Source organism: Somniosus microcephalus, chromosome 4 (genome assembly GCF_052327205.1).
Source record: "Somniosus microcephalus isolate GS21.2 chromosome 4, FLI_Smic_1.0, whole genome shotgun sequence".
NCBI classification, from domain to species: Eukaryota; Metazoa; Chordata; class Chondrichthyes; order Squaliformes; family Somniosidae; genus Somniosus; species Somniosus microcephalus.
In genome coordinates this window covers 59564541-59587813 of record NC_140990.1, presented here as the reverse complement: position 1 = coordinate 59587813, position 23273 = coordinate 59564541, and the positions used below count along the sequence as shown (strand labels likewise).

General features: G+C 49.8%; 1 protein-coding gene across 1 annotated transcript in view; it reads right to left on the bottom strand.

Moving 5' to 3' along the window:
- The window catches only part of LOC147119003 (uncharacterized), a 141707-nt gene that overhangs the window by 28757 nt on the left and 89677 nt on the right, over nucleotides 1-23273 (bottom strand). The window contains exon 5 of the mRNA XM_085984007.1: nucleotides 16232-16606. Coding sequence (XP_085840133.1) covers nucleotides 16232-16606 — 375 coding nt within the window. The remainder of the gene's footprint in view (nucleotides 1-16231; nucleotides 16607-23273) is intronic.

Here is a 23273-nt window from a genome sequence, read left to right as displayed (position 1 = left end):
CAGAGTAACCTCGACCTCAACAAGGCCTCTGAACTCGCACTATCGTTGGATGCAGCCTACCAGGGCATGGATGCCTACTCCTCTGCACCGTGGACGCCGCGGGGAATGACAGCCTGGGACACGGTAGGACCGCCTCATAGCGCCGTGCCACCCCAGCCACACCCCAACAACGGCCCAACTACCGCAGCAGTGTCCCAAGGCCAGACAGCAGTGCCCCAAGGCCAGAAATGCTACTTCTGTGGCCAGGCAAAACACCCCAGAGCGCGCTGCCCGGCGAAAAACGCGATCTGCTCGGGCTGCGGGAAGAAGGGACACTACGCTAGCGTCTGCAGGGCCAAAGCCACCCCGAACCCCAGCAGCGCCGCGTGTGGGCCATGCGGGCCGCCATTTTGGACCTCCCCGGCCGTGTGTGAATCACCGGTACAGCAGCCATTTTGGACGCCTCCAGCCACATGGGGATCATGGACGCCGCCATCTTGGACGACAGCCGGGACGCAGCAGGCCCCCGACACCGCCTCATCTGATACCCGCAGCGACACACCGACCCCTACGCTGGCATCCGTTACACTGGACCAAGCGAGACCGCACCAACTGGCCAGTTCCACAATGGACATTAAGGTAAATGGTCACGATACAATCTGCCTTTTTGACTCTGGGAGCACGGAGAGCTTCATCCACCCCGACACGGTGCGGCGTTGCTCTCTCCCAGTCCTGCCTGCGCAACAGCGGATTTCTATGGCCTCCGAGTCCCAGTCGGCGGACATCGGCGGCTACTGCGTGGTGACACTCGTAGTAGACGGGACCGTGTACGATCATTTTAAACTTCTGGTCCTGCCTGACCTCTGCGCTGCCGTCCTGCTGGGGTTAGATTTTCAGTGCCACCTTAAAAGTGTTACGATGGCGTACGGTGGACCCCTACCCCCACTCACAGTCCGCAGCCAGCAGCTTCCAAATTGCCCGCCGCGCACCAGGTGCAACCTCTCCACACTCAGAGTCACCCCCCCCACCACTGTTTGCTAACCTCACCCCCGACTGTAAGCCCATCGCCACAAAGAGCAGGCGATACAGTGCCGGGGACAGGGTTTTCATTAAAACCGAAGTGGAGCGGCTCCTGAAAGAAGGGATCATTGAGGGCAGCACCAGCCCCTGGCGAGCCCAGGTTGTGGTCGTTAAGACCAGCGAGAAGCAGCGCCTGGTCATCGACTACAGCCAGACAATAAATCACTACACCCTGCTGGACGCCTACCCACTCCCCCGTATAGCTGATATGGTCAACCAGATCGCGCAGTACCGCATCTTCTCGACCATTGACCTGAAATCAGCGTACCACCAGCTCCCCATCCGCCCTGAGGACCGCCAGTACACTGCCTTTGAGGCAAACGGCCGCCTCTATCACTTCCTTAGGGTTCCCTTTGGCGTCACCAACGGGGTCTCCATCTTCCAAAGGGAGAAGGACCGGATGGTAGATCAAAATGCGTTGCAGGCCACTTTCCCATATCTGGACAATGTGACCATCTGCGGCCGTGACTTGCAGGACCATGACGCAAACCTCGAAAAATTCCTCCGCACCGCCCAACTCCTAAACCTGACATATAACAAGGAGAAGTGCATATTCCGCACAAACCGCCTCGCCATCCTTGGCTGTGTTGTGGAACACGGAGTCATCGGCCCCGACCCCGACCGGATGCGTCCCCTTATGGAACTTCCACTGCCCCACTGCCTCAAGGCCCTGAAGAGGTGCCTAGGGTTTTTCTCCTATTACGCCCAGTGGGTCCCCTACTATGCGGACAAGGCCCGTCCGCTGATCAAGTCCACCTCTTTTCCCTTGACGGCAGAGGCCCGCTTAGCCTTCCACCGTATCAAGGAGGACATTGCCAAAGCCACCATGCACGCAGTGGACGAATCCATCCCCTTCCAGGTGGAAAGCGACGCGTCCGACTTTGCCCTGGCCGCTACCCTCAATCAGGCGGGGAGACCCGTGGCCTTCTTTTCACGAACCCTCCAAGGCCCGGAGACCAGACACTCCGCTGTTGAGAAGGAGGCCCAGGCGATTGTGGAGGCTGTGTGTCATTGGAGGCACTACCTGGCCGGAAAACGATTTACCCTGCTCACTGACCAGCGTTCAGTTGCTTTTATGTTTAACAACAAGCAGAGGGGCAAAATCAAAAATGACAAGATCTTGAGGTGGAGAATCGAACTTTCCACCTACAACTACAAGATCTTGTACCGGCCCGGGAAGCTAAATGAACCCCCGGATGCGCTATCGCGTGGCACCTGCGCCAGCGCGCAGATCGATAGACTACGGGTCCTCCACAATGACCTCTGCCACCCAGGGGTCACCAGGTTCTTCCACCTCATCAAGGCCCGCAACCTGCCTTACTCTATTGAGGAGGTCAGGACCATGACCAGGAACTGCCAAGTATGAGCTGAGTGCAAACCACACTTTTATAGACCAGACAGGGCCCACCTGATAAAAGCCACTCGCCCCTTCGAGCGCCTGAGCGTTGATTTTAAAGGGCCTCTCCCCTCCTCCGACTGCAATGTGTACTTCCTCAATATTATTGATGAGTACTCCCGTTTCCCGTTCGCCTTCCCCTGCCCGGACATGACCAGTGCCACGGTCATTAAATGTCTGAACAACCTCTTCACCCTGTTCGGCTTCCCCAGCTATATCCATAGCGACTGGGGCTCATCGTTTATGAGCGACGAACTCCGTCAGTACCTGCTAACTAGGGGTATTGCCACAAGCAGGACCACCAGTTACAACCCCCGGGGGAACGGACAGGTGGAAAGAGAAAATGCGACAGTTTGGAAGGCCGTCCTGCTAGCCTTAAAGTCTAGGGGCCTTCCAACCTCCCGCTGGCAGGATGTGCTCCCCGATGCGCTCCACTCTATTCGGTCACTGCTCTGCACTGCCACTAACGCCACCCCTCATGAGAAAATGTTTGTCTTCCCAAGGAAGTCCACATCAGGGACATCGCTACCGCCATGGCTGACGTCCCCAGGGCCGGTCCTACTGAGAAGACACGTGAGGACCCATAAAACGGACCCCCTGGTCGAGAGGGTCGACCTGCTCCACGCCAACCCCCAGTATGCTTACATCGCATACCCGGATGGGCGGGAGGACACAGTCTCCATAAGAGACCTTGCACCCTCGGGGACCACAGTAACCCACTACCCACTACCACCCCCCCCCCCACGATCCGATATCCAGCCCCAGCAGACGGCAGGCCTGGGCCCCGCGACCCGCTCGACATCTACGAGGACGACACGCCTGTGCCACAGCCTACGCTGGACTCGACGCCGGAAGCTTCACTACCCCTGCCGTCGCCACGCCGATCACAGCGGCAGACAAGACCTCCGGAGAGACTCCAATACACTAACTTTTAATACACTTCACCCCGCTGGACTCAATTTTAAACAAGGGGTGAATGTGGTAAACCACTGTTTGTATTCCTGTTTGTCCTGTTTGTATTCCACTGTGTACATGCCGACATGCCTCGGCTGACTCCTCCCACAGGTCCTAGTATAAAGGTGACTGCTCCCCAGCCCTTGTATCCTGGACCGGTCGACCACTCGAGGCAGACCTCCATTCTGTTGTTAATAAAAGCCTTTAGTTACTCTTCTAACTCTCAGTCTTTTATGAGTAATTAATAGCGCATCAGACAGTAAAGTTTCTCCAGGACTCATGAATGAGATATGAATGGTAATTAAAGGAAAGTGATTGAGAGTGTAAGATTGAAACAGGAGAATTACACTACTGAACGGGAATTTTCAAAATTTCCTAGTGAAAGTCAGGAAAGTGTAGTTAAGAATAGTAAATTGATAGCTTTCTCTTGGAGACATTTGTGTCCCTGCCTTTAACTATCTAATTAATGAAACAATCAGAATAGAGTTAAACACACTCCTGTTAGAGGGATTGAAATTGAAGTTGAAGTGGAGAGTTACATGGAATCTGGATTGGTACAATCGAGGACTAAGGAGAAATCATGATTAGTAAGAATTATCCACAAGATGGATACGAGCAAAAGAGATATCTGGAGAATCTTTTAAGTCCATGATTTGTTGATTAGATGTGAAACTGTAATGTCGCTTGAAATGATTGTAAGACTGAATTTAACTGTGACTGTAATAATTATGTTTTGTAGGTAACAGAGCGTGGGAAAAACCAGTATGAATCCAGTATGGGGTGATTTGTGGTGCCTCCTGTGTCACTACTACTGCAATTACCATGCTTTATGGGTCTAACAGGACCTGTCCTATCAACCAACACGTTTTTAAGTATGAGCTACACAATTGTGTGGCACAATTCGGATACTCGGATACGACATTCCCCTGTTGTTTGAGGGTTTCAGTGAGCTCATGATGCGACTGAACTCCTCCCTAAAGCATTTTTATGTTTTGCAGCAAGACAACTCGAGAATAGATATTGAAATTGACAGCATAGAGGACAACTCACACTGGTGGGATATTGGGCTTAATACATCAGCACACCCTTAGGTTCGTATTATTTCACATGCTCTGGTAGTTATCCAACTTGTAATGATAGTGTATTTGATATATGTAACGTGTGTAGTAAGACTTTGATACATAAGCGAATTGGGTACTCATGCCCATGACTGACAAGCACTAACAAATTAATTGAGCACACCGAAAGAGAAGATCCAAAGCAATGTAGAGGAGACCCCAGGCGGGGTAAGATCAGGAAAGATAGAAGAAACAGAGGATACCCCAGGCGGGGCAGAATTGGAACAATGAATTGAATTTGAGTAACGGGTCAGAGGTTGCTCCTTCTCCTCAAAAGAATGGACTGTAAGGATGGGGGTAATCTTCATTTTCAAGACTCCCTACTAACTAACGCCCAAGTTGAGAGAGCAATAAGAGCTAGCTAGATTAGTCAAGAGCCGATTGTGAGAAGTCAATAAGGATATTTCCTTCTCAAAGAAGGGAATTGTAAGAAATAGCTGTTAGATTCAAAGATGGGTTTTAATTCTTAGAACAGAGACTGACAACAGACAAGCGGGAACAGATAGCATAAATGCCAGCAAGGTCGAATATCAAGCATCAAAAGACAAATAGAAGTGATAAGGGAATGGTAAAATGCAAGGAAACAGGGAGGATAGCACCTGCTAGATAACAAGGAGCCACGAAGCCATAAAATGCCCTTGAAGAAACTTGACAAAACATTCCTCAGAAAGATAAGAGGGAGGCCTTGTCAGTCATGCAGAAAGGGACGGCGAGGGTTACCTTCCCGCTTCACAATTGGACAATGACTGACACCAGGTGATTACCAGCCCACCAAAATAACTATAAATATAGACGACCGAGAGAGGAAATCAGGCAGTCAGGGGCGAAGGCTTCCCCGAGGTGGCTACGGCCTAACACCTTGGTCAAGTTTAGCCTCTGAGGTGGCTGATGGCCTCACACCTCCAACAGCTTGAGAGATGACCCAACGGAAGTGACCACTGCAGCAGACTGCAGGAATCCACCCAATCCGAGACCACCCTACTACCTCCCCGTCCGTCCGGTCATGTCATTCCGCTTCGGGGGGTCATAGATCGCTTTCTACTATCACGGGTTGTATGTCTATTATACTCAGCTTAAACCATATGTAATATCTGATTATGCTTTAAAACTGTAGCTCTTTAATAAAAGCCTTGCAACTTCTAAAACCCTGTTGGGTAATCTGTGTGAGCCTGTGATCCTGAATCTTACACCAGTGACAATGAAGGAATGACGATGTATGTCTAAGTCAGGATGGTGTGTGACTTGCAGATGATGGTGTTCCCATGCACCTGCTGCTCTTTTCCTTGTAGGCGGTAGAAGTCGTGGGACAGATAGGGTGGCAGGTTCCCTTCCATAAGAACACAAGAATTAGGAGCAGGAATCGGCCATACGGCCCCTCGAGCCTGCTCCGCCATTCAATAAGATCATGGCTGATCTTCGACCTCAGCTTGACTTTCCCACCCGATCCCCATATCCCTGAGGGACATCAGTGAACCAGTTGGGATTTTAATGATAATCCGGCAGCTTTCATCGTTACTTTTTTTCTAGTACCGACCCCACAAATTCCCAGATTCATTGAGCTCAATTTCACAACCTGTCTTTGTATTTTTGTGGGTTCTCTCACGCTCCCTTTTTCTTCTTTTATATTCATTTTACAGGGTATTAGAGGGGCAGGATTTGTAGACAGGATATTTAACTCAAACATCACATCAAGATCTGACAGAGTCACTCTATTCATCGGGACCTAAATATCATCAAACATAACATGGAAGCAAAAAGCACCGTTCACAGCGGGGAGAAACCGTACACGTGTTCTGTGTGTGGACGAGGATTCAGTCGATCCTCTGGCCTGGCGCAACACAAGCGCAGTCACACCGGGGAGAAACCGTGGAAATGTGGGGACTGTGGGAAAGGATTTGATTACCCGTATCAGCTGGAAACTCATCGGCGCAGTCACACCGGGGAGAGGCCGTTCATCTGCTCTGTGTGTGGGAAGGGATTCACTCAGTCAAGTGACTTGCTGACACACCAGCGAATTCACACTGGGGAGAGGCCGTTCACCTGCTCCGTGTGTGGGAAGGGACTCACTCAGTCATCCCAGCTACTGAGACATCAACTTGTTCACACAAACATGAGACCTTTTGAATGTTCTGACTGTGAGAAAAGCTTTAAAAGCAAAAGGGATCTGCTGACACACCTGCAAATTCATTCTGGGGCGTGGCCGCTCACCTGCTCTGAGTGTGGAAAAGGATTCACAAATTCAACGACCCTTCTGACACACCAGCGAGTTCACACTGGGGAGAGGCCGCTCACCTGCTCTGAGTGTGGAAAAGGATTCACAAATTCAACCACCCTTCTGACACACCAGCGAGTTCACACTGGGGAGAGGCTCTTCACCTGCTCAGTGTGTGGTAAGGGATTCACTCAGAACTGCTGCCTGCTGGCACACCAGCGAGTTCACTCTAGGGAGAGGCCGTTCACCTGCTCTGTGTGTGGGAAGGGATTCACTCAGAACTCCATCCTGCTGGCACACCAGCGAGTTCACACCGGGGAGAGGCTGTTCACCTGCTCTGTGTGTGGGAAGGGATTCACTCAGAACTCCATCCTGCTGGCACACCAGCGAGTTCACACCAGGGAGAGGCCGTTCACCTGTTCCGAGTGTGGGAAGGGATTCACTCAGAGCTCCAACCTGCTGAGACACCAGTGCACTCACACTGGGGAGAGGCCATTCACCTGTTCCGAGTGTGGGAAGGGATTCACTCGGTCATACAACCTGCTGACACACCAGCAAGTTCACAAGTGACTGCAGGGGTTGGATTCTGCTGTTATTGCTGCTGTTAATCACATCCAGGACTGAACCCTGTTCACTCTAACAGTTGGGTTCACTCCCACTGTTGAACTCCACCACTGACCCTGCTGAAGGTTGTAGGCTCAGGGAGTGGGGCCTCCAGGAGTGGACGGTAAGAAAGCTGGGTTTCGGTATCCTGACAAATATATGGTGAGGAACCAGAGGAATCCTTACTAAGGAAATGACTGGGGTTTCACCGGCCAGCGTAGGTCTAGGGGTGAATGATGCCTGACTCCCTGAACTGTCTTACATTGAACCCAGTTGAGATCAAGATGAATTCAGTTTACAGGAGAATAGAGAGAAATATCACCCACAGTTGAGGGAGAAAAAAGCAGCTATTAGAGAAGCTCAGAGATCTTTGGAAAAGAAGATGGTGCTCAATTGTGGTAATAATGGCAAAATCTTTCCCGCTCCGTCAGGAGGCAGAATCCCGTTAAAGATGGTTTCGGGCAGGGGTGGGCAGTGATTTGGGCTGGAGGGCCACTTAACAAGTTGTGGTGAGCTGTTAAGGGCCGCACACCAATGTTGCCCCTAAGGTACACGGCTGCACGGTGGTGCAGCAATGGCGAGGCCCCACGCAGGCCGCTCACCAGCTCCTGCCGCTGGGAGAGAAACCACGCAGCACATTTAAAGGGACCGCGCACGTTGGTGAGAGCAAAGTGTTCAATTGGTGAATCGGAAACAGTCCGACTCTTAGTGTTGAACATCGCACCACTTCTACCCTCCCAATAATTTATCAACATCAATTCAAATAGTCCTCAGATACTATCTTAAATACACAGAATGTGGTGTAAGATAGTAAAATCTGCCGCTACTAAATGAATGAAATGAGTGATCGATGGATGGCTGGATTATATGTTGGGCTGAAAGTCCACGTGGCTGTTTGGCCGAGTGGCTCGAGTCTTTTGAAGCACAAGTAGCTCTTTGTGGACACTGTTTCTGCTTCAAAAAACTGAAGGACATCAGAAGTCATTAACGGAGACGGGCACAGCATGCCAGCTCAACAAATGGCACCAAAGAATGGTGGGATGTGGGTTTATGCCCATTCTCCCTCACACTGCAAATCCTTAATCTCCACTGGACTGTCGGGAAGAAAGAGGGGGGTCAACAGAAAGTGAGCGTGTCCCCACAAGGAAGTGTATTTGGAGGGTGAGACCCCACGGGTCACAGTAGAACGGCAGGGTCAGAGCAAGCTGCCCACCTGTTCCCTCAGCTGAGAATGCTTTGGTTGTGTGCAGGGACCGAAAGAGAAAAAAACACACAACAAAAAGTAAATGGCAAAAGAAAATTCAAAGGATTTGCTTAAAGTAAGAAAATACTATATTTGTAAAATAACTGCAGGTAGTTCTTTGGCTAAACTCTTACTGAGTCAAACAATCATATTCCAATAAGTGATATTGCAGCTTGCTGTTGATGATAATTAGAGATGTACTTTGTAGATAAATAGTGTACGAGGTTAAAAAGCAGAAAGCTTCCCATTTGGGGATTCCTGTTGCTGCAGAACTGCTCAGGCTGTTTCCATAGTTATTTTATTGTCCTTTTGGCCATTTTTAGTAGTTGTCCTTCTAGTTCAGATATGCTGGGGGTAATTTGAACCTCCCCCACCTGACGGGATTGAATTTCCTGCTCGTTTTACACCTTCCCCGATTTTGCTCTCCAATGATTTCAGTCGAAAGTGAAATCGGGCGGGGTGTAAAACAAGCGGCCGATCTGATCGCATTAGTTTCCCGCCGGGTGCGTGAGGTTAAAATCACCCCTTGCTGTTTCCAAACACAACCCAAGCAAATTTCTCCTGACAATAGTTTGGTTTTGATCCTTAATAATGTTCCAGCTACTCTTATCACCATAATTGCTTTAATTCTGACATTTGGCCTGTGATCTGACAGCAAAGCAGTGATCTCTTCACATGCAGTGAGCCAATGGGAACAATATGGAGGTCCATTGTGCAGGAAGAAACCCAGACACGCGATGACCTTTTCTCTCATTTGAAGATGTGCATTGCTGAAGAGGATAAGACAGCTTGTAATGTGGAGGACAATCTAGTGTCAGGCAGTGTGCTTGGAGATGTCCAAATATTTATCACCATCCAGTCTGGTCCTCCACATTGAAAACTCTTGGAACATCTCGGATTTGTGAAACATTGAGGTTGATTTTATTGGAAATATCAAATTCAGCTCTGATTTGCAAACCTTTATTATCGCAATGCTCTTGCCATTGAGATGCATCAGTCAGCTGAATAAGGTAGATTTGATATTTTCAATAAATACAGGGTTCAGTTTCATATTTCCAAATATGATTGGCTTCCCAAGTCCATTAAACACCACAGATCAGATCATTCAGTCAGGCTTATTTTCAAAGAATGGCTCAATTGCAACTGGCACATGGGCAAGAATGGAATATCGATCCTTCTCTTGCAGCTGATCGGGGATCTTGGATGTGTTTGACGTTGCTGAGATTGCTGAGCTTAGACTTCTTGGGGCTGATTTTCATTCTGGGTGGACATCGGGCGAGCGGTGCGATGGTGCTGCCTGTCCAATGTCCTCGGCGAGAGGACCCAGCCATTTTGATGGCCGGGCCTCATCTGTGCAATATCCAGCTCCAACCGCTAAACCAGGGCTGACAGGGAGCTTGCAGATCGGAGGGTGGGGGGCGGGTGAAACTGGAAATCTGCCAGCTCCTCCATGCAACAGAGCCAGACACATTGATGCAGAAAATGGCAGATTCCATTTGCCTGCCACTGTTTGTGGTTGTGACTCCCCTGCTGCCTCGGAGACAATGACCCGCCTCCTGATGTTACGTGGGCTGGGTCGCGTCCTACAAACCTGCTTGAGTTTTATGAAGAAATGTAACCCTTTTACACTGATATCATTCTGGTGAATCTGCACCGCGACCCCTCACCAAGGCCAATATATCGTTCCTGAGGTGCGGTGCCCAGATCTGAAGGCATTACTCCAGATGGGTTCTAACCAGAGCTCTGTACAGCTCCCAGCTGCTGAGACACCAGCGAGTTCACACTGGGGAGAGGCTGTTCACCTGCTCCGTGTGTGGGGAGGGATTCACTCGTTGATCCCACCTACTGAGACACCAGCGAGTTCACACCAGGGAGAGGCCGTTCACCTGCTCCGTGTGTGGGAAGGGATTCACTCATTGATCCCACCTACTGAGACACCAGCGAGTTCACAAGTGACTGCAGGGGTTGGATTCTGCTGTTATTGCTGCTGTTAATCACATCCAGGACTGAACCATGTTCATTCTGACAGTTGGGGTTTGTTTCTGCTGATGTTAGTAACGTTTCTAATTGGGCTGGAGTTTAATATTCTGGAAATAAGTCAAATAAATCTGCTTTGTTTCAAACACACTTTGTATCGAGTCCTTGATGTCTCTAAGATAAGAGGAGACTAATTGATATCCTGTTACCGACTGTTCCATTTTTGGGGCCTTTTCTCCTTTGTTAAAGAAAGACTTGTATTCATACAGCACCTTTCACAACTTCAGGACAGCCCAAAGCAGTTTACAGCCAATGAAGTACTTTTGAAGAGCAGTCACTGTTGTAACGTAGGAAATGCAGCAGCCAATTTGTGCACAGCAAGATCCCACAGACAGCACTGTGATAATGACCAGATAATCTGTTTCAGTGATGTTGGTTCAGGGAGAAATGTTGGCCAGGACTCCAGGGAGAACTCCCCTGCTCTTCGAAATAACATCATGGGGTCTTTTATAAAAACAGAAAATGCTGGAAATACTCAGCAGGTCAGGCAGCATCTGTGGGGAGAGAAACAGAGTTAACGTTTCAAGTCGATGACCCCAGTTCTGACGAAAGGTCATCGACCTGAAACGGTAACTCTGTTTCTCTCTTCACAGATGCTGCCTGACCTGCTGAGTATTTCCAGCATTTTCTGTTTCTTTTTCAGATTTCCAGCATCTGCAGTATTTTGCTTTTGTATGGGATCTTTTACGTCCACTTGAGAGGGCAGATGGGGCCTCGCTTGAACGTCTCATCCGAAGACGGCTCTTCTTTCAGTGCCATGCTCCCTCAGTACAGCATTGGAGTGTCAGCCTAGATTTTGTTCTCAAGTCTCTGGAGGTGGACTTGATCCCACAACCTCCTGACTCAGAGACAAGAGAGAGAGAGAGAGAGAGTGCTCCCACTGAGACACAGAGAGAGAGAGAGAGAGAGAGAGAGTGCTCCCACTGAGACACAGAGAGAGAGAGAGAGAGAGAGAGTGCTCCCACTGAGACACAGAGAGAGAGAGAGAGTGCTCCCACTGAGACACAGAGAGAGAGAGAGAGTGCTCCCACTGAGACACGACTAACACCCAATCATTACACTAGATTATTTCAGGTCTCATACCTTCAGTTACTCTCATGGACAAGTCTCAGCTCCCCATACCTTCCAGAGTGCCTCCCCTAGCCTAGGTATCCAGGAGAGGTATCGGTAACATGCCCCTGTACCTGCCCTGGGAGTGTTTGATGGGACAGTCTGTAAGGGGCCCACATTTACTGTCACTAATATTTTCCTTTTTACATACCTTTAGAAGCTTTTACAGTCTGTTTTTACGTCCCTCGCTAGTTTACTCCCATATTCTATTTTCCCTTTCTTTATCAATTTCTTGGTACTCTGTATCTAACTCGTGCTGTACCTGCCCCGGGAGTGTTTGGTGGGAGAGTGTAGAGGGAGCTTTACTTTGTATCTAACCTGTGCTGTACCTGCCCTGGGACTGTTTGATGGGACAATGTAGAGGGAGCTTTACTCTGTATCTAACCAGTGCTGTACCTGCCCTGGGAGTGTTTGATGGGACAGTGTAGAGGAAGCTTTACTCTGTATCTAACCCGTGCTGTACCTGCCCTGGCAGTGTTTGATGGGACAGTGTAGAGGGAGCTTTACTCTGTATCTAACCCATGCTGTACCTGCCCTGGGAGTGTTTGATGGGACAGTGTAGAGGGAGCTTTACTCTGTATCTAACCAGTGCTGTACCTGTCCTGGGAGTGTTTGATGGGACAGTGTAGTGGGAGCTTTACTCCGTATCTAACCCGTGCTGTACCTGCCCTGGGAGTGTTTGATGGGACAGTGCAGAGGAAGCTTTACTCTGTATCTAACCCGTGCTGTACCTGCCCTTGGAGTGTTTGATGGGACAGTGTAGAGGGAGCTTTACTCTGTATCTAAACCGTGCTGTACCTGCCCTGAGATTGTTTGATAGGACAGTGTAGAGGGAGCTTTACTCTGTATCTAACCCATGCTGTACCTGCCCTGGGAGTGTTTGATGGGACAGTGTAGGGGAAGCTTTACTCTGTATCTAACCCGTGCTGTATCTGCCCTGGGAGTGTTTGATGGGACAGTGTAGATCAGGGGTTCTCTGAGGCCCCTCCTGTGTTATAATAATTCCCTGGACCCCCTGTAACACAACACAAGTATTCATTGTCTGTAAAGCGCTTTGGGACATCCTGAGATCACAGAAGCCTCTCTATAAATGCAAGACTTTCCATTTCAAATCACTGTACTTTATTTTTTGAAATAAATAGTTATTTGATGATTAAGTGTGGTAATAGTATGTTTTAAACTCCCTCCTCCTTGATTCTCCAATACAAGAGGCCCAGTGACCTCACAAACTGCCTTGTGGCCGCCTTCCTTCCAGCCCACGTGATCTGCTCACCTGAGCAAAGCCCAGCTCCCAGGCGGAGGCAGGGAGTGCACTGATTGGCCCTTTATCGCCCTGCCCACCCCCACAGCCACCAATCAGAGAGTGAGCAGGGTGCAGTGGGCGGGGCTGACCTTTGATTGACAGTTTGAGCTCCCGCTCGCAGCGCTTTGAATTTTGCCCCAACAATGGAGGGCGGTTGGAGGCGGGACTTGGGCCAAGCGGATTGGCTGCTGGCCTTTGATTGACGGTTGACGGGACCAATCCCCGGGGCCGCGGGGTGTCCTGCTCAGTGGCGCCGCCTGCTGTGAGGGCGAGTGGCGGCTGGAGCTGCGGGTCCCACAAACTGCACCTTGCTCCTGTTCCAGTGGGAGAAGGTACCCCAGCCTGGATTTGTAGGGGGGAAGGGGGGAGATGGGAGCAACAGGCTGGATGGAGATGATGGGAATCTGGATCAACCCAATTGGCAGCGAGCGAGGGGCAGCTTCCGCAGCCTTGGCCCCATCGCGCCCCACATCGCTTCCCCCGCGGCTGCTCAATGGGAACTGAGCCAGCGCCCGGTGTGAGGGCTGCTTGTGGGAGAAAGAATGAAGGAGGGAGAGAGTTTCTGGGCCCACCCCTTGAAACCTTCTCATGGACCCCGGTTGAGAACCTCTGATCGACAAGAGGTGCTGCAGCAACTCGCCAAGGCTTCTTCGGCAGCACCTCCCAAACCCGCCACCTCCACCACCAAGAGGGACGAGGGCAGCAGGCACAGGGGAACACCACCACCTCCAAGCTCCCCTCCAAGTCACACACCATCCTGACATGGAAATATATCGCCGATCCTTCATCGTCGCTGGGTCAAAATCCTGGATCTCCCTCCCTAACAGCTCTGTGGGAGTACCTTCACCACACGGACTGCAGCGGTTCCAGAAGGCGGCTCACCGCCACCTTCTCAAGGGCACCAATCTCCTCCTGTCTGATATAAACCAACCCCACAGTCGCTGACACCGGTCTCCTCCTGTCTGATATAAACCAACCCCAGTCACTGACACCAATCTCCTCCTGTGTAAGGGGTTTTCTCTCTGAGATCGCAGAGGTTTCTCTCACCAGAGGCCTCTCTCTCTCTATTTTGCACAGTGAAACCTTGAGTGGTTCGACCCACTTACCCCTTAGGTTCTAGACACTGGACTTAGGTGCAGGAACTACAATGCAGAAAATACTCTTATAGACCAAGTTTAATGAAACAATATGAAATTTTATTGCATAAGGAAAAGCAAATCAAATGCAAGCAAATGAGGGGGTACATGGGAGGGGAAAACAAATCATAACAATACAGTACTAGCTGAAATAGATACAGGCATATTATACCTTACAACAGTCATCACGAAATGGGGAAACACACGGAACCTCGAGGGACAACTCATGTTAATTATACCCAAAATGACCACCCCCTTTAACCTATCTAGATCCGATTATGAAGGGCCAGAAACATGCTCACCAATCCAACTAGGAATTGCAAGGTTTTGAAACAGGCCTGCGTTTTGATCTTTTCAGGCGTCCTGTCTCCTCGTGGTCGTTGGGCTGTGGGAGCAACGGCTGCTCAGGCTGATGGCTCCTCTAGACGAACGGACCCTCATCTTGTTCACAGCTCATTTTTTCTGTGCTCCGGCCCACGATGTGGTGGGGCGTTTCGCCCTCTCTTCTTCTCCTGGACTTTCTCCTCGTTTTGCAGCGGCCCCGGGGTTTTTGGTCGATGATCTTCCGACGAATACCCCGGAGGCCGAACACAAACTTAAACCACCTTCTTGACATGGGAATGGCCGAGGCATTCCCGCTACCGACTTCTCTCTCTGGCTATGAGGTGTTAGCGTGCTCGTCTTCCAGAGGCATCTACAAGCTTCCTCCTAGATTCTCGATGGATCCCCAATGTCATCGGCTATCTGGGCGCTCAATTCTTCAACCAGCAGCCCTGTCTTTTCCTGGGGTCCCCAATTATGCTTCTCAATCGAGGCCTTATCTCCCACCTAATCAAGGTTGGTCTTTGTTAAACTTTTGGCAGGCTTATGGCACAGCGGGATAGTTATTATATTTAAACTGCTTTCAGGATGGCCGGTGATGGCCATCTCTGGTCTGGGATGACCTGGTAATGTTTTAATGTTTTCTTGATGTCCTTAATGGGTCCTTGATGTGTTCTTTATGAATATGGAACTGTTCCCTTTGTCTGGGTAAACACTTAGATGGCCTTTTTCTACAGGCTGATCTGACTGGATCTGCATCCAATCTATATGTATGTGTATGTGTCTGGTTTCGTTCTCTCAGAAACGGCTTCCAGAACTTACTGTGGGTTGAATCCACAAAGGCTGTCTGGGGACTGCAGGAACTATTTTAAAGTGTTTGATAAGTCAGTCACGGGGTCTGGCGGCCATTTTGTGTGTCCCTTTTCTGGGCTTCTTTTAAAACCGTCTTTTAAAAATCAAGGCCTCTTCTGCCAGAGGACCCTTATAGTACAGTATTAATTTTGCGAATTCTACACCTGTCTGATATAAACCAGCCCCACAGTCACTGACACCAATCTCCTCCTGTCTGATATAAACCAATCCCACAGTCACTGACACCAATCTCCTCCTGTCTAATATAAACCAACCCCACAGGCCCAGAAAGGTTAACCCCAGTTGTTACTCAGATTGGACATGTTTCCATTCCCGTGTCGAGGGGATTGCTGTATCGGATATGAGGAGCAACATTTGAGTCTCTCGATTCTCCACCAATTCCCATTCCCCTTCTTTCTGGTGGATACTGGAGGTGCCACTGTGTGTAATGTGCAAGTCAGTAAGAATTGTACCAAAGCTCAATTTAGCATTGAAGTAAAAGTTCATAATTATATTGCAAACAAATTTCTGATGAGAGTCCCTGAATTTAGGGGCAAAATCAGACAGCGGTTCTTAAAGGGACACTGCAGTCCCAACAAGTCAATCAGCTATATATCAAGAATATTAATAACTGGGCTGGAGTTTAACATCAGCAGAAACATACCTCAACTATCAGAATGAACACGGTTCAGTCCTAGATACGATTAACAGTAGCAATAACAGCATAATCCAACCACTGCAGTCATTTGTGAACTCACTGGTGTCTCAGCAGGATGGATGACCGAGTGAACCCCTTCGCACACACGGAGCAGGTGAATGGTCTCTCCCCAGTGTGAACTCGCTGGTGTGTTAGAAGCTCGAATGAATTAGAGAATCCCTTCTCACACACCGAACAAGTGAATGGCCTCGCCCCAGTGGTGAACTCGCTTGTGTATCAGAAGGTCGGATGACTTAATGAATCCCTTCTCACACACGGAACAGGCGAACGGCCTCTGCCCAGTGTGAATGTGCTGGTGCATCAGAAGGTTGGATGATTGATTAAATGTTTTTCCACACACGGAGCAGGTGAACAGCCTCTCCCCGGTGTGAATGTGCTGGTGCATCAGAAGGTTGGATGAACGAGTGAATCCCTTCCCACACTCGGAGCAGGTAAACAGTCTCTCCCCGGTGTGACTGTGTCGATGATTTTCCAGCTGTGATGGGGAACTGAATCCCTTCCCACAGTCCCCACATTTCCATGGTTTCTCCGTGGTGCGGGTGTCCTTGTGTCTCTCCAGGTTGGACGATCAGTTGAAGCTTCGTCCACACACAGAACACGTGTACGGTTTCTCCCCGCTGTGAATGGTGGGATGTTTTTTCAGGCTGTGTAACTAGTTAAAGCTCTTTCCACAGTCAGTGCACTGGAACACTCTCACTCGGGTGTGTGTGTCTTGGTGCTTTTCCAGTCACACTGATGTTTGAAATCTTTTCCCACAGACAGAACAGACAAACATTTCTCCTTCCGCATTCAGAGGCCGATGATATTCAGGTCCTGATGAATGGAGTGACTCTGTCAGATCTCGATGTGATGTTTGGTTTGAGTTTGCGGTGTGTAAATGCTGCCCTTCTCACAGCCTGTAAAAGGAGTTTACAAAAGCCATCACTGTGAGTCCAGGATAGAAATTGACAAGATTCTCTCCTCCTGGTTCCTGTCCAAGGGGGCCGCGCATGCGCCCTGCTGCCCCCTGAGCCTCTCAAGATGGCAGCCGTTACCCCGGGCCTGTCACCGGGAGAAAGCCCCGCAGCTGCCGCCCCGCTCGGGGCAAACGCCCGGCCCGGAGGCTCTTGTTCGGGGCCTGAGGCCCACCCCGGGTGTTTGTGAAGCGGATAATGTTGAGTGTTTTAATAATGGGGCCTGGGGCCGCACTCGGGGTGTGTGCAGCTCGCGTCCCCCAGAGGGTTCTTTTTTTTTTACAATACAAACTGCAACTATTTAATAAACCAAGAATCCGTACACGCCAGTCCAACTGGCATTGTTCAATCATTCAGTCATTCATTCCTCCATTCGTCCGTTCGTTCGCTCAAGTGTAAGTTCCATGTGCATGACTGTGTACATGTGTGCCGTTTCTATCTGCGTGCATGCCTATGTGTTCGTTCATCTGTCCGGCAGGCTTCACGTTCACCAAGCCGACTTTCACCTGGGGAGCAAGGGCCCTTCATTCGGTCGAACGTAAGTTCCATTGTGTAAGCGTGCGTATCATTTGTCTACCTGTGTGCGTGCGTTCATTCATCCGTCCGGCAGGCCTCACGCTCACCGAGTGACCCCCATCCTGGAGAGCGGGCCCTTCATTCGGTCGAACGTAAGTTACATTGTGTATGTGTGCGTGCGTGCATATATTTGTATCCACATGCGTGCGTTCACTAGAGTGTTCGTTCGTTCGATTAAGGAAGGCTTTAACACTAAATAACACCACAATATAGAAAATCCCACAACCACATCAAAAAATCACTTAAGACTTCAAGTAAACTACTTTTAACCAGAACCCGAAACTTCTTCAAAAACAAGTAATACTAGTTCAACGCCAGTCGTATTGGCACTCTAATAACTCCTCGTCTTCACTTGATGTTATCCAACCATATAATGTCATAATCCTTATCCACAGTCTTCAACCTTTCCACAGAAAAGAAGTCAACCACTTACTCAAATCCCGTAAAAGAGGAAAATGAATACTCAAATTCCCTTCTTGCTGTTATCACTCACAGGACCCAACCATCAAGACATTCATTATTCCTTGCCGATATTACTTTGTTTTGCCTTTTATTTTCCTTTTTTACTTTTATCCCGTTCTCTTTTCCCATCTTATGGCCGCTCAAGCACCATACTATAGATAGGAACAGTCTGTCTTTCCTCCACCAAATGGCAGCGTACAAACCGGCCCCCATCACCGAAACAAAGCCTCACAGCTGCCACCAGATGGAGCACAGACGGGCCGCTGGAACTCATTCGGGCCGGAGACCGTTCTTCAACTTTAGAAATCGTGCAGCATGCTCACCCACAGCATCTCCCGACTCCGCTTCTGTCGACCAGCCGCTCCGCCCTAGGCCCCCCGCCTGGGGTCCTCCGTGCTGGGCCTCCCGCCTAGGACACTCTCCTCTGGGTCTTCCACTCTGGGCCTTCTGCACTGGGCCTTCCGCACTGGCATTCCCCGTGAGCAGTCGGGGTGTGGAGCAGCCCGTTCACACAGCACCGAGCAGAGCTGAGCTGCTGAGAATCTCGCAGCCTCCCCCGGGGTTCATGAACCCGCTCCCTGAGCTCTCTCACCTGATGTGTCAGCAGCTGCTGCCAAGGTCCGCGCATGCTCAGCTCACACTGCCCGATGATTGACGGGAGCTTCCGACCAACAGGGAGCGAGCGGGGCGGGGCTGGAGGAGCGAGCCGGTGGCAGCTCCTCCAACCAATCGGGGAGCCCGAGGGGCAGATCTAGCGCCGGCTGATTGTCTGATCCGCAGGGCAGCGAGTTTCTCCAGTCCCTTAGCAAAATACTGCAGATGCTGGAAATCCGAAATAACAACAGAAAATGCTGGAAAAACTCAGCAGGCCAGGCAACATCCGTGGAGAGAAATTAGAGTCGACGTTTCGGGTCGAAACCCTTTTTCAAAAGTGGAAAGGAAATAAAATAGATCGAAGGCAGGGCTGCGATAGAACACAAGAAGTAACAGAGACATCGAGAGGTATTCAAAACCAGACGAGATGGTAATAGGACAAGTGGAGACAAAAGACGGCTAGGATTAGGTGTGAAGTGTACTGGCAGGATGAGACACAGCTGCCATGTGGGAGAGAGAAAAAAAAAAGGAAAGGAGTGGGGGGAAAATGGAAGACCCAAAACAAAGGCATAGAAAAAAATATAAGTAAAATTGTAATAGGGGCCAAGGTTATGATCTGAAATTGTTGAACTCGATATTGAGTCTGGAAGGCTTCCGATTAGGCACTTTGCAGCCTTCAGGACTCAATATCGAGTTCAGCAATTTCCGATCATAACCTCGGCCCCTATTGCAATTTTACTTATATTTTTTTCTACCCCTTTGTTTTGGGTCTTCCCTCCCCCCCCCCTTTCTGGCCACCTGGAATTCTGTCCATGATCTCAGTGTCTGTTTGTGGGATCTTGCTGTGCGGGCATGGCCTGCTGCGTTTCCCCCATGACAGCAGTGCCTGCCCTTCAGACAAAGTGCTGCCTGGGCTGTGGGGTGCTCGGGGCGGTCTGAGGCTGTCACACGCTTTCAAAGCTCTTCCCACAGTCAGAACATTTGAAGGGTCTCTCGTCAGTGTGAACAAGCTGGTGTGACAGGAGGTTGGATGACTGAGTGAATCCCTTCCCACACACGGAGCGGGTGAATATCCTCTCCCCAGTGTGGAGGAGCCGATGTCTCTGCAGGTTGAATGACTGAGTGAATCCCTTCCCACACTCGGAGCAGGTGAATGTCCTCTCCCCAGTGTGAACTCGCTGGTGTTGCTTGAGCTCCCGGGGGCTTTTAATACTCTTCCCACAGTCAGAACAGTTAAACGGCCCCTCATCAGTGTGAACAAGCTGGTGTGTCAGCAGGGTGGAGGACTGCAAGAATCCCTGCCCACACACGGAGCAGGTGAACGGCCTCTCATCGGTGTGAGCTCGCTGGTGTCCCTTCAGATCCCCGGAGCTTTTAAAGCTCTTACCACAGTCAGGACAGTTAAACGGCCTCTCATCAGTGTGAGCTCGCTGGTGTTCCTTCAGATCTCCGGGGCTGTTAAAACGCTTCCCACAGTCAGAACAGTTAAATGGCCTTTCATCAGTGTGAACAAGCTGGTGTCACTTCAGTTCCCCAGGGCTTTTAAAGCTCTTTCCACAGTCAGAACACTGAAATGGTCTCTCATCAGTGTGAACAAGCTGCTGCTCCTTCAGATCCCCGGCACTTTTAAAGCTCTTCCCACAGTCAGAACATTGAACTGGTCTCTCGTCAGTGTGAACTCGCTGGTGTGTTTGCAGGTGGGATAAACAAACAAATCCCTTTCCACACACAGAGCAGGTGAACAGACTGTCTCTGGTGCGACTGCGCCGTTGAACTTCCAATGCAGATGGGGAACTGAATCCATTCCTGCCATCCCCACCTTTACCCGGTTTCTCCCCGGTGTTTCGGTGCATGTGTCTCGGCAGGTCAGGCGATCGGCTGAATCCGCGTCCACACACCGAACACGTGTGCGGTTTGTCATCGCTGCAATCGCTGCTTTCTCCTTCCATGTGCAAAGGCCGATGATATCCAGGTCCTGATGAATCGAGCGACTCTGTCAGATCTTGACGTGATGTTTGGTCTGAGCTTCCCGCCTGTAACTGCTCCACTTCTATAAACCTGTAAATTGAGTTCAGAAAAGGATCAGAGGCAAACTGTTGTTTAATTTTCCCCTTTCCGAACCCAGGGGCAGTGAAGCTGATTTTCAGGCCCCAGCTGCTGCACAGGTTGGTTGAAAGGATCAGCAGTAATGGTGGCTGCAATACCCACAAGCCCCAGCGCTCCAGAAAGCGCTCTGTTGACTCTGAGTCCCGCGCATGTACTCATGGCCCCCGCGCTCTCCCTCCCTCCTGCTCCACAATCACCTGTCACGATCGGTCCGCAATGTGCATGCTCAGCGGTCGTAACATTGGGCGCGCATGCGGAGCCGCAACATCTGGTACGCATGTGCGGCTCAGGTGGGGGCGAGTCAGTGTTTCGCCTCAGCCGCCAGGGAGGTGCGCATGCGCAGGTCGACCCAACATTCTTCCTGTCAGCAATCACTCCCTCGTTTCTTTAATAAAAACAGAAAATGCTGGAAATACTCAGCAGGTCAGGCAGCATCTGTGGAGAGAGAAACAGAGTTAACGTTTCAGGTCGATGACCTTTTGTCAGAATTGCTTGTTCTTTAGTGTCAGCCAGTGGCTCAGTTGGTAGCACTCTCGCCTCTGAGTCAGAAAATTGTGGGTTTAAGTCCCAGCCCAGAGACTTGAGCACAGAAATCTAGGCTGATGCTCCAGTGCAGTGCTGAGCGAGTGCTGCACTGTCGGAGGTGCGGATTTTTGGAGTAGATGTTAAACCAAGGCCCTGTCTGCTCTCAGGTGGATGTCAAAGATCCTATGGCACTATTTTGAAGAAGAAAAGCAAAGCAAAGAGAGGGCATGAAAAAATATTGGCAAGGAAAACCCAAAGATGTTTTATAAATATATTAAGAGCAAGAGGATAACTAAATCTATTAGGGATTATAAAGGTAACCTGTGTGTGGAAGCGGAAGACATGGGTATGGTTCTTAATGAATACTTTGCATCTGTTTTCACAAAAGAGAGGGACGATGCAGACATTGCAATCAGGGAGGAAGAGTGTGACACATGAGATGAAATAAACATAGTGAAAGAGGAAGTATTAAGGGGTTTAGCATCTTTGAAAGTGGATAAATCCCCAGGCCTGGATGAAATGTATCCCAGACTGTTAAGAGAAGTAAGAGAGGAAATAGCAGAGGCTCTGACCATCATTTTTCAATCCTCTCTGGCTACAGGTGTGGTGCCAGGGGACTGGAGAACTGCTAATGTGGTACCATTGTTTAAAAAGGGAGAAAGGGATAGACCGAGTAATTACAGGCCAGTCAGCCTAACCTCGGTGGTGGGAAAATTATTGGAAAAAAGTTCTGAGGGACAGTATAAATCTTCATTTAGAAAGACAAGGATTAATCAGGGACAGTCAGCGTGGATTTAAGGGAAGGTCGTGTCTGACTAACTTGATTGAATTTTATGAGGAGGTAACAAGGAGGGTCGATGAGGGGAGTGCGTTTGATGTAGTCTATATTGATTTTAGCAAGGCTTTTGATACTGGTCACGAAAGTAAAAGCCCATGGGATCCAAGGCAAAGTGTCAAGTTGGATCCAAAATTGGTTCAGAGTCAGGAAACAAAGGGTAATGGTCAAAGTGTGTTTTTGTGACTGGAAGGTTGTTTCCAATGGGGTTCTGCAGGGCTCAGTACTGGGTCCTTTGCTTTTTGTGGTATATATTGGTCGCCTTATCTGAGGAAGGGTGTTCTTGCCATGGAGGGAGTGCAGCGAAGATTCACCAGACTGATACCTGGGATGGCAGGAATAACGTATGAGGAGAGATTGGGTCGATTGGGCTTATACTCGCTGGTGTTTAGAAGAATGAGGGGGGATCTCAATGAAACTGATAAAATTCTAACAGGACTAGACAGACTAGATGCAGGAAGGATGTTCCCGATGGCGGGGGAGTCCAGAACCAGGGGTCACAGTCTAAGGAGAAGGGATAAGCCATTTAGGACAGAGATGAGGAGGAATTTCTTCACCCAGAGAGTGGTGAACCTATGGAATTCTCTACCACAGAAGGCAGTTGAGGCCAATTCATTAAATATATTCAAGGAATGGTTAGATATATTTCTTAAGGCTAAAGGGACCAAGGGATATGGGAAGAAGGCAGAAACAGGGTACTGAGTTTGGATGATCAGCCATGATGTCATTGAATGGTGGAGCATTCTCAAGGGGCCGAATGGCCTACTCCTGCTCCTATCTTCTATGTTTCTATATCAATGATTTGGACTTGAATGTAGGAAGTATGATTAAGAAGCTTGCAGATGATACACAAATTGGCCGTGTGGTTGATAATGAAGAAAGCTGCAGACTGCAGGAAGATATCGGCAGCGGGAATCCGAGTGGCAGCGACCTTTAAAAGGTAAGCCCGAGGCGCGGGTAGGCCTCAGTGCGGCAGCGGCGGAATCCGAGCAGCAGCGACCAATAAAAGGTAAGCCCGAGGCACTGGTAGGCCTCAGTGCGGCAGCGGCGGGAATCCGAGTGGCAGCGGCCTATAAATGGTAAGCCCAAGGCGCGGGAAGGCTTACTAATCTCCAATCTCAGAGGGAGAGAAGTAAAAAGTAATCGAGGTGTGACGTCAC